Source organism: Thamnophis elegans, chromosome 1 (genome assembly GCF_009769535.1).
Source record: "Thamnophis elegans isolate rThaEle1 chromosome 1, rThaEle1.pri, whole genome shotgun sequence".
Lineage (NCBI taxonomy): Eukaryota > Metazoa > Chordata > Lepidosauria > Squamata > Colubridae > Thamnophis > Thamnophis elegans.
This window is the reverse complement of record NC_045541.1, coordinates 135,442,905-135,456,827: the sequence shown is the minus strand read 5'-3', so window position 1 is coordinate 135,456,827 and position 13,923 is coordinate 135,442,905. Positions and strand designations below refer to the sequence as shown.

Sequence of the window (13,923 nt, the reverse complement as noted above, 5' to 3'; positions counted from 1 at the left end):
AGGGGGTAGGTTTCAGAACATTAATCTAGAAAAAATAAGATGAGAAACAAATATGATAGCAATTGCAATATGTATTTTGAAAGAAATAAGCGGTATTGTCTTTCTTTCATGATATCTTGTTTGTTTCAGTGCAGTATATCTTTGTATTTTGTTGATTGGAACTCTATATTTGAATTCACATATAATTCTAAATCAAAAAGTGGATTATTTTGAATCTTAGCTTGTAGGAATCAGTCAGTGCAGCTTATTTGGAGCTTACTGCAGTGCATATGGTAGAGAAAGAGTTAGAGATAAGCTATTGTTGTACTTAGTTACCATATACGTTTTATTTGAATATAAGCAGACAACCTTTATGATATGATAAGCATTTGCAATTTGAAATGTCCCAATAGATTTTAAAAGCAAATGTTTTGAAAAATTAAGACAAGGAACATCTGAAGTCCTTAATCATTATGAAACTTTTCACACATCTAATTATAACACTGAAAGAGAGCATAAAGTGATTCTTGCTCTTTCATAGATGTAGCACATGCTCTCTGACTTCAGTTCTCTTCAAGTGCCACGTCAAGTTGCATTTCCTTGTTTTATGTAAATTTAAGAATTACATTTCATCTGTAAAGAGATCATATTCTTCCCAAATCCTAATCTATTTTAATTACTTTTAAGGACTATAATAGTACATTGTTACAGAAATATTGCAACATTAAAATGAACACGGGAACTGTCAATAGCTTTAATCAGATTCTACCTTAAATAGTTGAATTAGATAATTTCATTGTGTTTATTTTATTTTCTCTTACTTGTTTACATTTTGTAACTGCCGTGCTGGCTTTCAGCTGTAAAGCATGGGGATAACTTTTCATACATTTGGTTCTGCTGTAGAGAATTTTCTGATTGGCAGAATTTTTGACAATTAATATGTGTTTCTGTTATCTGTTTCAATTTCTTGTTCTTTGAATCTGCATATCCATTGTGATGAAAATGTTTATAAACTCCCTGAAATGCCTTAAGTTATATATATGTATATATATATATTATACATAGGAAAGCTAAAAGAAATAAAATTGTGTTAAAATTTATCAACATTTGGTGACTTGGTAGACATTGTAACTTTACGGTGTTTCACATGGGTAGTTTGTTTTAGTTTTGACAGCTATTGGAGGAACTGCAGATGGCGAGTTATGTCGGTTCCCCTTTCTCTTTATGGAGAAGGAATACTCAGAATGTACTGTAGATGGGAGAGAAGATGGGAGACTATGGTGTGCCACAACCTATGACTACAAAACTGATCAAAAGTGGGGCTTTTGTGAAAGTAAGTATGGCTTTCCTGGGAAATGCAGTTTTCAGATTTCCTGAATTTTAATTAATGGGTGTCATTTAGTAAGGGACAGATATAGATGAATGAGAAAAATTACATTTGTACATTTTAATAAATGGATTTAAAGGGTCCATTGTTAGGTTATAGCATAGGAGCTATTGCCAATACAAATACTGCTTACAAGCAGATATCTCAACGGTATTTGCCAGGACCCAGAAACATACCTTTTATATTTTTTCAGGAGTTAAATTAAGCAGCTGCATAAAATAACTCTCTTTCTTTCTTCAGCCTAATGTTGCTATTAACTCACCACTCAATTTTTACTTTTTATATTTTAGAACTTTTAATATGTTATTTATGAGCTTGGTTTTTCAGAGCAGAACTTAAATTTAAAATTCTGATGCTGGCATTTAGTACAGTTAAATTAGTGCTTCAGAAAAAAAGAGCAATATATGAGTAATTTGAATATGTAAATATTTTATTCACATGCTTACAAAGCTTTGGAAACTATAGAAGAATAATCCCGAATAAATAAATAAAAAAGGATTTCTTTTTTTACTCTATTCATGATTTCAGCTATGCCAACTTTTTGCTTAATAAATAATAATAATAAATCATATTGCCCGAACGATACATTTGCTATGCTGAAATATAAATTTTGCTGATCACTGGAAGGATTTCTATCAACAGAGTTAATCAAAGCTTCATATCCATTTATTTTAAATCTAAAAATGTAGCAGGTATACAGAATGTTTACTTTTGAAATCTGTCAGGTATAAAATTTCATAAAATATTCTGCTTTCTATGCAAAATGCGTTTTGAGTATATAAAATAGAATGGTTTGGACCTTGGGAAATTCTCCAAACATGTCATTGGGGGGGGGGAGTATGTTTTCATAATTTTTTACTTTGAAAATACTGCAAAATGCATTGCATATCCCTAATAACTGATATTAGTGAACGTTTTTTTACATTTTAAAAAATAACTGCTTTTTTAAAAACTGCTTTTTCATCAAATGCATGATGAAAACTGAATACCATCAAACTATGAGCCAGATATACTCCACTTTAATATATAATTGGTTTTTTTTAGCCTTTAGTAATTTGATTGCCACAGTATAAGAAAAATGCCAAAACACAATAGTTTAACAAAAAAAGCCTGAAATAGATGGTCTCAGAATAATATGAGCAGCATTGTAGTGAATATTAATTACCCTTTTTAAAAATACTCTTTTTATTAGCTGAAGAGGAGTCTCATAAGAGAAGACAAATGCAGGAAGCAGAAGATGTTTACCAAACAGGGATGAAAATTCTTAATGAGAGCAGGAAAAAGGCCCAGAAGAAAGAGTAAGTTGTCTTCTTTGTGTAGCTCATATCTCCTGGATCAAAGGACATCAATAGCCTTTAATAACGACATCTATATGACAGTTTCTCCCAGTGATGTATTTATCAAATTTATTTGGATTACAAATTCTGGGGATCAAACTAACAAACTCAGATCCCTGATACCTGTATGTTGAATATAAGCAGTGACTACGGAATCTCTAACGTGCTCCAAGGTTCTTTTACAACAGGGTCCCCAACCCCCAGTCCACAGACCAGTCCCAGTCTGCAGCCTATTGGGAACCTGTCCACACAAGCAGCCGCAAAGCTCCATTTGTACAAGTAGCAAATACTCATGTGAAACCATCCCCTCTCCCCTGACACCACAGCTGCTGGTCCATGAAACCGGAAAGGTTGGGGACCACTGTTTTACAAAATATAGCTTATCAGATAAATGTTACCTATTAGGTTAAAACTTAAGGTAGAAATAGACAAGTGCCTATTTCTAGTGCCTATTTCTGTGAATCATTAAGCCCCCAAGCACACATCATTAGCATGATGTGGCTTCCCTGCACCCAAATCATTAAAGATTGGTAGGCTTGATGCATATTTTTTGTCATAATCACCCCCTGCTACCAGACTGGAAAAAAATGACCAGCATTTCAATCTCAGGCCAGCAATAAAAATGTTTGGCTTAAGTTTTTTGTTACTAACTTTCAGTATATGAGGCCTTGTGTTTCAGTTATGACATTACATTCCTGTTTTACACTATGTATCACATGAAAGAAATGTGTCAACTTTTAGGGAAGAGATTTGAAGTCTGTCCAAACTTGGATGTATCCCCCAGAAACTTCCAAAAGCTTTTAGCAAGATATATTGTTAATGTAATAATAGAGAAACATTATTAATACATAATGAATACATAACAAACCAATTTCGTTGTATTTAAGTACAATGACAATGAAGATTATACTTAAAATGAGATAATCATGTTGATTAATCAAATGTTAATAAAATGAAATTGGATTTGGGTTTTAACAATATTCATTTAAAGGTCTTATGCAGCCATCAGCTGGAGAATTTGCACACCATCTACACATGCATTTTTGGAACAGCATTTATGCTTGAAAGTATAACAGCGTGCATTTTTTCTTCTTTAAGGGCTTATCAGTATTTTTTGAGAGCTGCTGACATGAATCATACTAAGGCGATGGAAAGAGTGTCTTATACATTATTGTTTGGTGACTACTTGAAGCAAAATATTCAGTCAGCTAAAGAACTGTTTGAGAAACTGACTGAAGAAGGATCTCCTAAAGGTCAAACAGTATGTATAATTTTTTTCTCAGAGCCCATAGATCCGTCATTATTATTGTGAAAAGTTTGAAAGGGGGGAGGTTGTATATCATTGAAAAGTATGCTCACTTTTTAAACCATATTCATCTATATACAATTATATTAATTAATTTACAGATACTAAGTCTAAAGGAACGATAAGGGAAAAAACCAATTTTATATGTTATACTTCCAACATAGTGAGATTGATAGCGTAGCCCCTTTTAAACATTTTCTATTTTTAATAAACATGTTGAATGTTGAATTGTTTTTATCTTAAGATTATACAAAATTGAGGCTATTATTCCTAGACATGGATATGTTAATATAAGATATTCCAACATTTTATCCAAGAATTGTAGACAAAAAACTGATATAGCCTTGTAATATACTTTATTAAAAAAAGATTGTAGATCTAAAATCACCCAAAACACATTCTAACACAATATGGGCAATAATTTAGACATTTCAGATGGTGCTAATGTTTCTGGATAAAACTGAAATCAAGTGGCCCAAAGTCATTAAGAGTCAGATTCCATACAGGTTTAATAAATACTAAATTATTATCAACATCTCATAAACATAGTCTCATGTATCTTCAGGAAAAATCCTCATACTATACTCTAAACACTCATGTCTGTGTTTTAAATTCATGTTAATTATTATAGTACTGTTGCTATTTTGTGTCAAATTTTCTGCACCTATGTTAAAACAAGACCCATAAGGCAACCTTCTGTGGTGGTTGTTTTTTTTTTTTTTTTTTTAAATCCCACAAGAATTTTCTGTATGGCATTTGTTATAGACTTCTCCATCATCATTCCTGCTCACACACTATGACTAAAAAAGGTCAGTGGTTTCCACTGAATTGTATGGTGGTATTAGTTCATCTAATACTATTGTCTATTTAATTTGGATTCTGAAAACATACTTAATCAAAGTAATCTTGTAAAAATGCCATTTTTAATGTTTTTTTCAGGCCCTTGGATTTTTATATGCTTCTGGTCTCGGTGTTGATTCCAGCCAAGCGAAGGTAATGCAAAGCCACCATCTTTTGTCTATTTCTGTTAGTATTCCATTGAAAAAAAAATAGAATTAATTTGCTGCACTTTATTTTTGTAGGCATTAGTTTATTATACTTTCGGTGCTCTTGGAGGAAATTTAATAGCACATATGATTTTGGTAAGTAGAGTTTTCTCAACCATACAAGTAATGACATAAAACAGCAAAACCTGATAGCAATCTTATCTTCTAAGTTTTGTGGCTATGTTTGGTACTTACTGAGACTTTATCCCAATGAACACAGAAATTTTCTTTGAAGAAATAAATTTATTAATTTGCTTTTAGAGAGGAATATTGTAATTGTAATTTTATATATAAGGTTTTGGCATTGCTCAGTTTTATTGTTTTTACTTACTGCATTCTATCCTGAAGTTCATTGAAACAGAGGAAGTTGCCAATGATTTAACAAAAACACATTATGTCTATTTTAAATATTTTCAAATGTAAGATAGCGGTACTTGCTTTATGACAGTAGTTGCTTCTTTCCAGGGCTACCGGTACTGGGCTGGAATAGGTGTCCTTCAGAGCTGCGAATCTGCACTTACGCATTATCGCCTAGTAGCTAACCATGGTAAGTACGTGTATTTGCATACATCAGTAAATGGAGAGATAGCCATTAGCTAACATATACACAGGATAATTCAATATCCCTTGTATGGTGTAAATTTGCTCTGGAACATTCGGATATCTTGTAAGAAGAGAAGGGGAAAAAATCTTAAGCAAACATAATTGTGCTACTGTATTACTTACATAAGAAATGATAGAATTGCAAGCATATAATGAATGTTTATCTTTGGTACAATATTATCTAAATTAGATATTTCAGGTTTACTTGTTATTTTTGCAATACTGGGTATTATTCTTGCTTGAACTAATTCTTTCTGTTTAACCCTTTCAATGGAGACCTAGGTGACACCACAAATATTTGTATAAAGGAATAGCAATGAGAACTTCTTCATACTTACTAAATTAATTGTCCATTGATAGTGTAGGGTCACCCCCACCCCCCAATTTAATTTACAAATCCCTAGAACATTTTTCTTTGGGGAAATTATCCATAATTTGGATGTAATCTTGAAGGGCTCCCTTTTCATCTTGTAGAAATTTCTGTATACTTTGTAGAATCACATGACGCAATGAAAGACATGTTTGCTTATAAATATGTATGTGTCAGTTATTTAAAGGGCATTTAGAACAGATGAAGATTCCTTTTAGTAATTCAGTGTTAGAAAAGTATGATTATGCACTAGATTTTGAACTTTATAAGGATAAAATTAAATGTTTCTGCCCTGTTCTTTCTCCCTAGTGGCTAGTGATATCTCTCTGACTGGAGGCACAGTGGTTCAGAGAATTCGTCTGCCGGATGAAATAGAAAATCCAGGAATGGCAAGTGGAATGTTGGAGGAAGATTTAATACAATACTATCAGTTCTTAGCTGAAAAAGGAGATGTTCAAGCACAGGTAATTTAACTGTCAAACTAAGAGGGCAAAGAAAAAAGTTAATTAGGGAGCTCCATTTAGACTTGAGTAAACAGGAATAGGGAATTTGGCCAGTTTTTGGAGTTGAATAGCTTCACTGAAGAAGGCTTCTTTGCCTAATTAGATAAAAGTTTTATTCTTTCAATTGCATTGTGTTTGCTTGCTTGCTTATCTGTCTGAGGGGTAGACTTACAGTTGCAGGTGATTTCTGATTAGCTAGTGGGTGGAAATACATTCTTGCAGTTTAGTCTCTGGAAACAGAGAAGAGGCACTTGGAAGTTTACAACTGGAGCAGATAAAGAAAAGCAGAAGCAAAAATGGGACTGCAATTGAAGATAGTAGAGAGTAGCACACTGACTGCCTATCTCCAGAAACGAAACAAGTGGATTTACAGGTAGTTCTCATCTTACGATCACAATTGAACCCAAAAATTTTATTACTAAGTGAGACAATTGTTATTTGAATTTTGCCCCATTTCACAATCTTTCTTGCCACAGTTGTTAAGTGTATTGCTGCAGTTGATAAGTTAGTAACAAGGTTGTTAAGTGAATCTGGCTTCCCCACTGATAGGTTGCAAAAAATGTGATCACGTGACCCCAGGACACTGCAACCATTATAAATACATGCCAGTTTGCCAAGTGACTGAATTTTTATCACGTTCAACTGATAAATGTGAAAAATGGTTGTAAATTACTTTTTTCAGTGCCTTTGTATCTTTGAACAGTCACTAAATGAACTGTTGTAAGAGGAGGACTACCTGTATTTGTTTGTTGATATATTAAATTTATTTGCCGCCTGTCAGCATGGGACTACTGTAGGCAGCTTACTATATAAAAACAGAGAAAGGAAAAGAAGCGTAAATGTAACAGTAACAACATAATGACACAATAAAAGAATGAAATACAGTAATATGAGATTAAAAGTTAGGCAGGGAATGCAAGAGGAAAGGAGGTGTTTGCTATCAATCTAATAGCCACCTCCAATGTGATACTCCCCCATTGGGTCCCGTGGCCAAATGGCAGAGCCAGGTCTTCAGGCTGTTGTGGAAGGAGAGGAAGGTGGGAGCAGATGTCACCCATGGGAAGGTGGATAGGAAGTTCCAGAGGGCAGGTGCTACAGCAAAGAAGGCTCTTCTGGATCCAACAGCCAGACTTTGAGTGGTAGGATCCATGGCAGGCTTCTCTTGTCAGCACAAATGGGGCAATCCTGACCTAGCAGGATGAGATGGTTCTTCAGGTAACCTGGAATCTTCTTCTTAAAATTAACAGTTATTTACTGAGAGAATGATGCAAATAATCAGCTCAAACTAAAGGTTTTGAAAATAATAGGCTATGTGTCAGTTAAGCAGGATAGTGATGGTGATAAGATATTGAAGAATAACAACATGAAAAACAAACTTTTCCCCCCAAGGTTGTGGTGTTATATGCCCTGTTTGCCATATTTGTTGGAAATGGTGGCAGTTTATCAGGAGACAAGTTAGGGAAAACTCAACTTACTCTTTAGGTATAATAGGTTTCAAAGGAGCTTTTTTTAAAAAAAAAAACAAGTTCCTCCAAGGTTTTTAAAAAGGCAGCTTGATGGTTGTAGAGCACACTATATTTTCAAAACATGATGGAGTCAAATTTTATGTAAAGCTGGGAGAATATTTTCCTTTCTACAAAATGCTAGGAGTACTTCTATGAGTCATTTTGATTTAGTTTACACTAAGACTAGTTTGCATATTCTCTGTCCTGAAACTTAATACATTGAGCTGTGGTTGCATGGCATTATTTTACACAAGCTAGCAAAGGCATGATTTTCAAATCAATACTTCAGAACACTGTAATGAGCCTTACAAAATATTGTTAGATAACTCTCATGATAACAACCATGATTTGGCATTGCCCATCCGCTTGTGATTACTTTTGGAGTACAAAGTTGCCTTGTTCTCATTGCCCATATTTTATAGTTTTGGATTGTTATAAAGAACTGTTATAAATCAATGTTACTCAGTAGAAAATTAGATAATTGGGATAAATGTAAGGAAAAACTTTTTTCCTGATTAATTTTTAATAAGCAGGATATAATTTCATGTGGATGCATGACTGTGCTTTCCTTTGGATCTGAGGGGAAAATGTTCTTCATTACCTTGGAAGATCACGTAGTGTTTTTGGCAATTCAAGGTAGTTGTATCTTTTCTCCCAATCATGTGGCTGCCTGCCATAGTTATAGTACAGTTCAGGAAAAAAAGATGCATTTTGGTAACAAGTGCCTCATGAGCAGTCTGATATGTTCTAAAGCACTATGTTTCCTTAGAAACTGCACAGCCTGATTAACAACCTGAGGAAATGGAACCTGGGCTGATAGGTATTTATTACATTTATCTGCCACCTAACAGTATCAAAGCCCTGTCTCCATTAGTTTCTACAAAACCTGGCATGGAGTGCTTGTAGGTATCTCATCAATTCTGAGGTGAAATTACTTTTTTTAAAAATTGTAGCAGGGTAGTTTTTCTTTAAAATATTTCCTTGACCTCCTGATTTGGAGGTTGTCTCTTTATTGTGCGTTCTAATATTCTTTTTCTTCAGAGTATGCTTTCTTGTTAGGAAATTGAATAACATGTTTCAACTACTATTGCAGGTAGGGCTTGGACAATTGCACCTTCATGGAGGAAGAGGAGTAGAGCAAAACCATCAGGTATCTATATAGCAATACATAAGATATTGGTACATTTAACTTATAAAATGAAACTGTTTTGAAAAGCTATTTATTGCAACAGCTATCGTCTTAGCGTAACAGTAGAGATCTATGAGGTATTTCAGTGTTTAGGCTGATCAATGCACAAGTAGCCAAATTCCAATTAGTTACAAATGTCTTGTATTGTGTAGTTCATACCTGACATTGATCTGCATGCATTTATTGCAGCTTACAAATACATTGCATATTGCCTGTTGCAACTTGTTCTGCATGGACGGATGTTGAAGAATGTAGAAAGGTAGAAGAATAAGCAGCAAATGTTATTAATAATGCTGCTAGGAATTCAAGATGACCAATTCATCTTGAAGAGGGAGTCAAACTATTCTCCAGGTCACCTGAGTGTAGAACAAGAAGCAATGGGTGGAAACTAATCAAGGAGAGTAGCAACTTAGAACTACAGTTAGAACAATCAGTGGAACAGCTTGCCTCCAGAAGTTGTGAATGCCCCAACACTGGAAGTCTTTAAGAAGATGTTGGATAGCCATTTGTCTGAAACGATATAGGGTTTCCTGCCTAGGCAGGGGGTTAGATTAGAAGACCTCCAAGGTCCCTTCCAACTCTGCTATTGTATTGTATTATATTAACTCATTTAAGAAAACTGTTTAATTCAGTTTTGATATCAAATAAGGCATAAACTATGCCTGTGGTGAGAAATTTAATAAATAAATTATACATTAAGTAAAGCAGTGTTTCTCAACCTTGGCAACTTTAAAATATATGTACCTTAAATCCCAGAATTCTGGAAGTTGAAGATTACATGTCTTAAAGTTGTCAGATTTGAGAAATTGCAGTAATGCAACTAAAATAAAGGTATTTTTTAAAATATAATACAGTTCTAAGATGATAACTTTAAATATATGGTTTAACATAATTCTATTAAATTTATTTACTATAAACTTACTATAGTAATAAAGCAAACAACTTCTTGTCAGCTTTCATTATCCTTGCAGTGTTAGTGTACCAATAGGAATTGCTTGTATTGAAAAACATTTAAAAACAATACTTCTGAAATATAACAATGCCATCTTGTTCCTTCATTCTCATAATGTATGGACCATGCCTCCTACTCTGCTAAACTGATACCAAGGGTTCATAAAATCATGATGTAAAAAGGTATAATAGTCATAATAAGTATTTATACCCTTCAGCTAATTAAAAAGAAGATTTATCAAGTCATGGTTTTGAATTGTGCATTGAAGCTATGCCTTGGAATTAAGCACTATTTTTCACAGTAGAATTGCTTTCAAATAAACAAGGGTATGCATAGGCTAACAAACCTGATATTGCCCTAGCATGCAAAAAGTGAAATAATGGTTGAATTTGCATATTTTAGTATCATATTCAGTTATATAAAACTGGTATAGCTATTGCTCATATCAATAATGCGGATTTTTAAACAAACTTGAATGAATGTCAGATGTTATATTAAAAATTATTGTCAATATTTATATTTCTACTCTTTTTCTCCTCCAGAGAGCTTTTGAATACTTCAATCAAGCAGCTAATGCTGGCAACTCACATGCAATGGCATTTTTGGGGAAGGTAGGGCACAATTGTCTTTGAGCTGTGTTTTTGGAAATTACCTTTTGATTACTACTACAGTCAGAGAATTTTTTGCTGTAGAAAATAGGCTAAATGTCAGTCTGATTGTCTATTTAAAAGCAGTATCTGGCATTATAACTTCAACAAACAATGAAGAAGCCCCAAACTTTCCTAGGCCAGGGAAGGGAATAGTGTAGGGAATAGCGTTAGCTGCCATAAACTTTTTTCCAGAACTGACATTTCATACAAAGTCCAAATAAACAAAAGAATTACAAATTACAAATCCTATCTGTCCTGACTACGGGTGCCACATAAATTACTGTTCAAGAGATAATCAAGATCCCTCTGCAAAAATAAATCACACTAAACTCTACACTTCCATTTATCAAACTTCAGATATAATGGACAGAACCAGATATAATGTCTCTAATCTTTGCAATAGATTTCTGTACTTAACCCATATTTACTGTTTTATGTATGCATAAATTCCCCATTTATGTAATGTGAGTATGAAATGGGGGAAACCAGCCTTTTGTCTCTTTACCTTTTCACAATTTTCCTGCCTAATCTAGGCACTCGGTTTGGGATGGAAATATCAATGTTATTGCTTCTGACCAGTGCGTAATTCTTTTTAGAAACAGAAACCTTGAAAAGTACACTTACCTTCATGTCAAACTCAACTTATAGTGGCTTCACCTTCAAATAGTTTTCTTGACAACAATACAGAAATAGTTCATAAGCTGTTCGGGGATTTCTTTTCAATGCTTCTATGAATGTCCTGCAGCCCTTATGCTTCCTCATAAGTATCAATTAGGTCTGCCTCTACTGAGCTTTTCGGGATTAGTGACATTATCTAAACCAATTAAGGTGTTCAGATGGGTATGCCCCACAGAGAACAAAACTAATTTCTCAAACAACCAACGTTGTGGTGGTGGGTGGGGGTACTGCGTCTGCTAAGCTTACTTTCCTTTAATGACTCTGATACACTTACATTTATTCATAATTTCTTTTAGACTCTAAAAGAGGATTGAGAGGATTACTTTATTTAGAAAAAGTCTACCAATTTAGCCATAGGAGTCAATTTTATGGTGCTATTATGGTAGAAAGCTTCCTATGATAGATATGATGGAAATGTATCTTCAGATTTTACTGGTCTACCAAATAAGTCAAACTTTGCTTAATTTTAGTTAGACAATTTTCTGGAGAAAATCTGATATAAATGCTTTCCTCCGTAGTATTTTCAGTCAACTTCCCAAGAGTTTAGATTTACTTAGGTACATCTTAAGGTTGTATACTTTCTCATACTAAATTGAGAGAGGAATATTGCATATTTGTTGTGGAATTCTATTAATTTGATGAAACAGATGTTCAGAATTACAGCTTAAAATATCAATGGCTGCCTGACCTTTAAGGACTTAAGAAAGTGTCCATAAATATAGAGATGCTGTTTCTTATGGGTTGAAAGGAGATTTTTCTTCCTTCCCTATCTTTTTTAATGAACCTTAGAAGTTCCCCTTGTGTTTTTTTCCTCTGTCACAAAATAAAAGTGGTGAGACAAGGAAAACCAATCCTAGAGGCAAGTCCAGATCATGCAAATCTTGCTTCCAGAATGAGAAGGAAATATAAGTCCATTTTAGATGTCTCCATTAGATCAAGCCAAAAGGAACCTTGGCAGAAAGGACAATAGGCTATTCTTTCTCTCAAAGGAAGAATCTTCTAAGATTCTATTAAGATGCATACATTGATCAACTAAAGCTCTTTTACAAAATAGTTTTACATTTAAACTTTTAAATGAAATTATTATGGTTTTTATTAATCTCAGTATAATTAAAGAGAAGTTCTGCATTAAGTGGGCCAGATCTTATGCCAAAGAATAAATATTTTTTCTAAAATTAGACTCTTAATAACTGTCAATTACATTTTGCTTTTATAGATGTATTCAGAAGGAAGTGATATTGTACCTCAAAGCAATGAAACAGCCCTACAATACTTTAAGAAAGCTGCTGACATGGTAGGTTGCTGAAATCTTGGTTACAAGAACTCACTAAAGTTGTATATCGTACAACTTTATCTCTGGAAGCCAATCATTTTGAACCAAAGAGTTCTACACACAACAAATGCATATGTATTTGCTTTTTGAGGAAAATTGTTGTTTCTGACATATTAAAAAAAATCCAGATAAAAGTGCATTTTTCAAAAATCACAAATATTCAGTATTCTCCATTTATGAGCTTCCACATTAATTACTAAACCAGTTAAGTGGTTTTTCCTGTTGTCTTCTCCTGATGATTATTTGTAAGACATATGTAAGTGACCACTTCGTGGTATCTGTCATTTGTCCCACACAGTATAATTCATATGTGCAAGTCAGATTATTTTCTTCAAGGCTTTATGTCCAATTTGTCCTGACATACTATTTTAATGAGTGTTGTAATATTGCACATTTGGTATAAAAATATGCTAAGATTGGGCATTATGACAATTTAGTAATGAAGTGAAGAAAATACTGAATGTTTGTCTTCAGTTCAGGGCAAAATTACCTCATTGATTTAGTATCTTGCATATTTTATGTTTTAAAAGGAACAAAACTCAAAATGAATCCAACCTCAGAGAGCTTGGACCAGTTTTTGAAACAGTTTTAAATTTCCCATTGCAAATAATATAATTGGCATGCCTGGGGGATGAGTTGTCAGACTAACAGATGCACATTAAAATAAAACTTAGGAAACATGACAATTTTGTTTTGAACTTAAACTTCTTTTCAGGATTGAAATATTTGCTTCCCATCCTGTCTCTTTACAAGTTACTAGTTTTGAGTTAGATTTTAATCACATTCTTTTATTTCAGGGCAATCCAGTAGGACAGAGTGGTCTGGGAATGGCTTACTTATATGGAAGAGGTGTTCCAGTGGTAAGTTTGCTTACAAAAATGGCAGTAACAATTCTATTTAAAAAAATGTTGTTTTTGCAACATTAGAATCGTATTGTTTATACAACCCTTTGTATTGCACATAAATGGATAAAAAGGAAAGTACCATTTGAAATGGAAATTAGAAAAAATACAGTTTTAGGCCGTGGAAATGTTCAGATAAACAATTCCAAGTATAAGAGGTAGCAGAGAAGAAATGCATCCAAG

At 33.6% G+C, this 13,923-nt stretch overlaps 1 protein-coding gene across 1 annotated transcript in view; it reads left to right on the top strand.

Annotated features, from left to right (window-relative positions):
• SEL1L (SEL1L adaptor subunit of ERAD E3 ubiquitin ligase) overlaps window positions 1-13,923 on the top strand; it is a 35,457-nt gene that overhangs the window by 10,329 nt on the left and 11,205 nt on the right. The window contains exons 4-14 of the mRNA XM_032232470.1: window positions 1,145-1,312; window positions 2,559-2,664; window positions 3,802-3,964; window positions 4,949-5,002; window positions 5,092-5,151; window positions 5,521-5,602; window positions 6,338-6,492; window positions 9,130-9,186; window positions 10,720-10,788; window positions 12,722-12,799; window positions 13,636-13,698. Of these exons, the coding sequence (XP_032088361.1) occupies window positions 1,145-1,312; window positions 2,559-2,664; window positions 3,802-3,964; window positions 4,949-5,002; window positions 5,092-5,151; window positions 5,521-5,602; window positions 6,338-6,492; window positions 9,130-9,186; window positions 10,720-10,788; window positions 12,722-12,799; window positions 13,636-13,698 (1,055 nt within the window). The remainder of the gene's footprint in view (window positions 1-1,144; window positions 1,313-2,558; window positions 2,665-3,801; window positions 3,965-4,948; window positions 5,003-5,091; window positions 5,152-5,520; window positions 5,603-6,337; window positions 6,493-9,129; window positions 9,187-10,719; window positions 10,789-12,721; window positions 12,800-13,635; window positions 13,699-13,923) is intronic.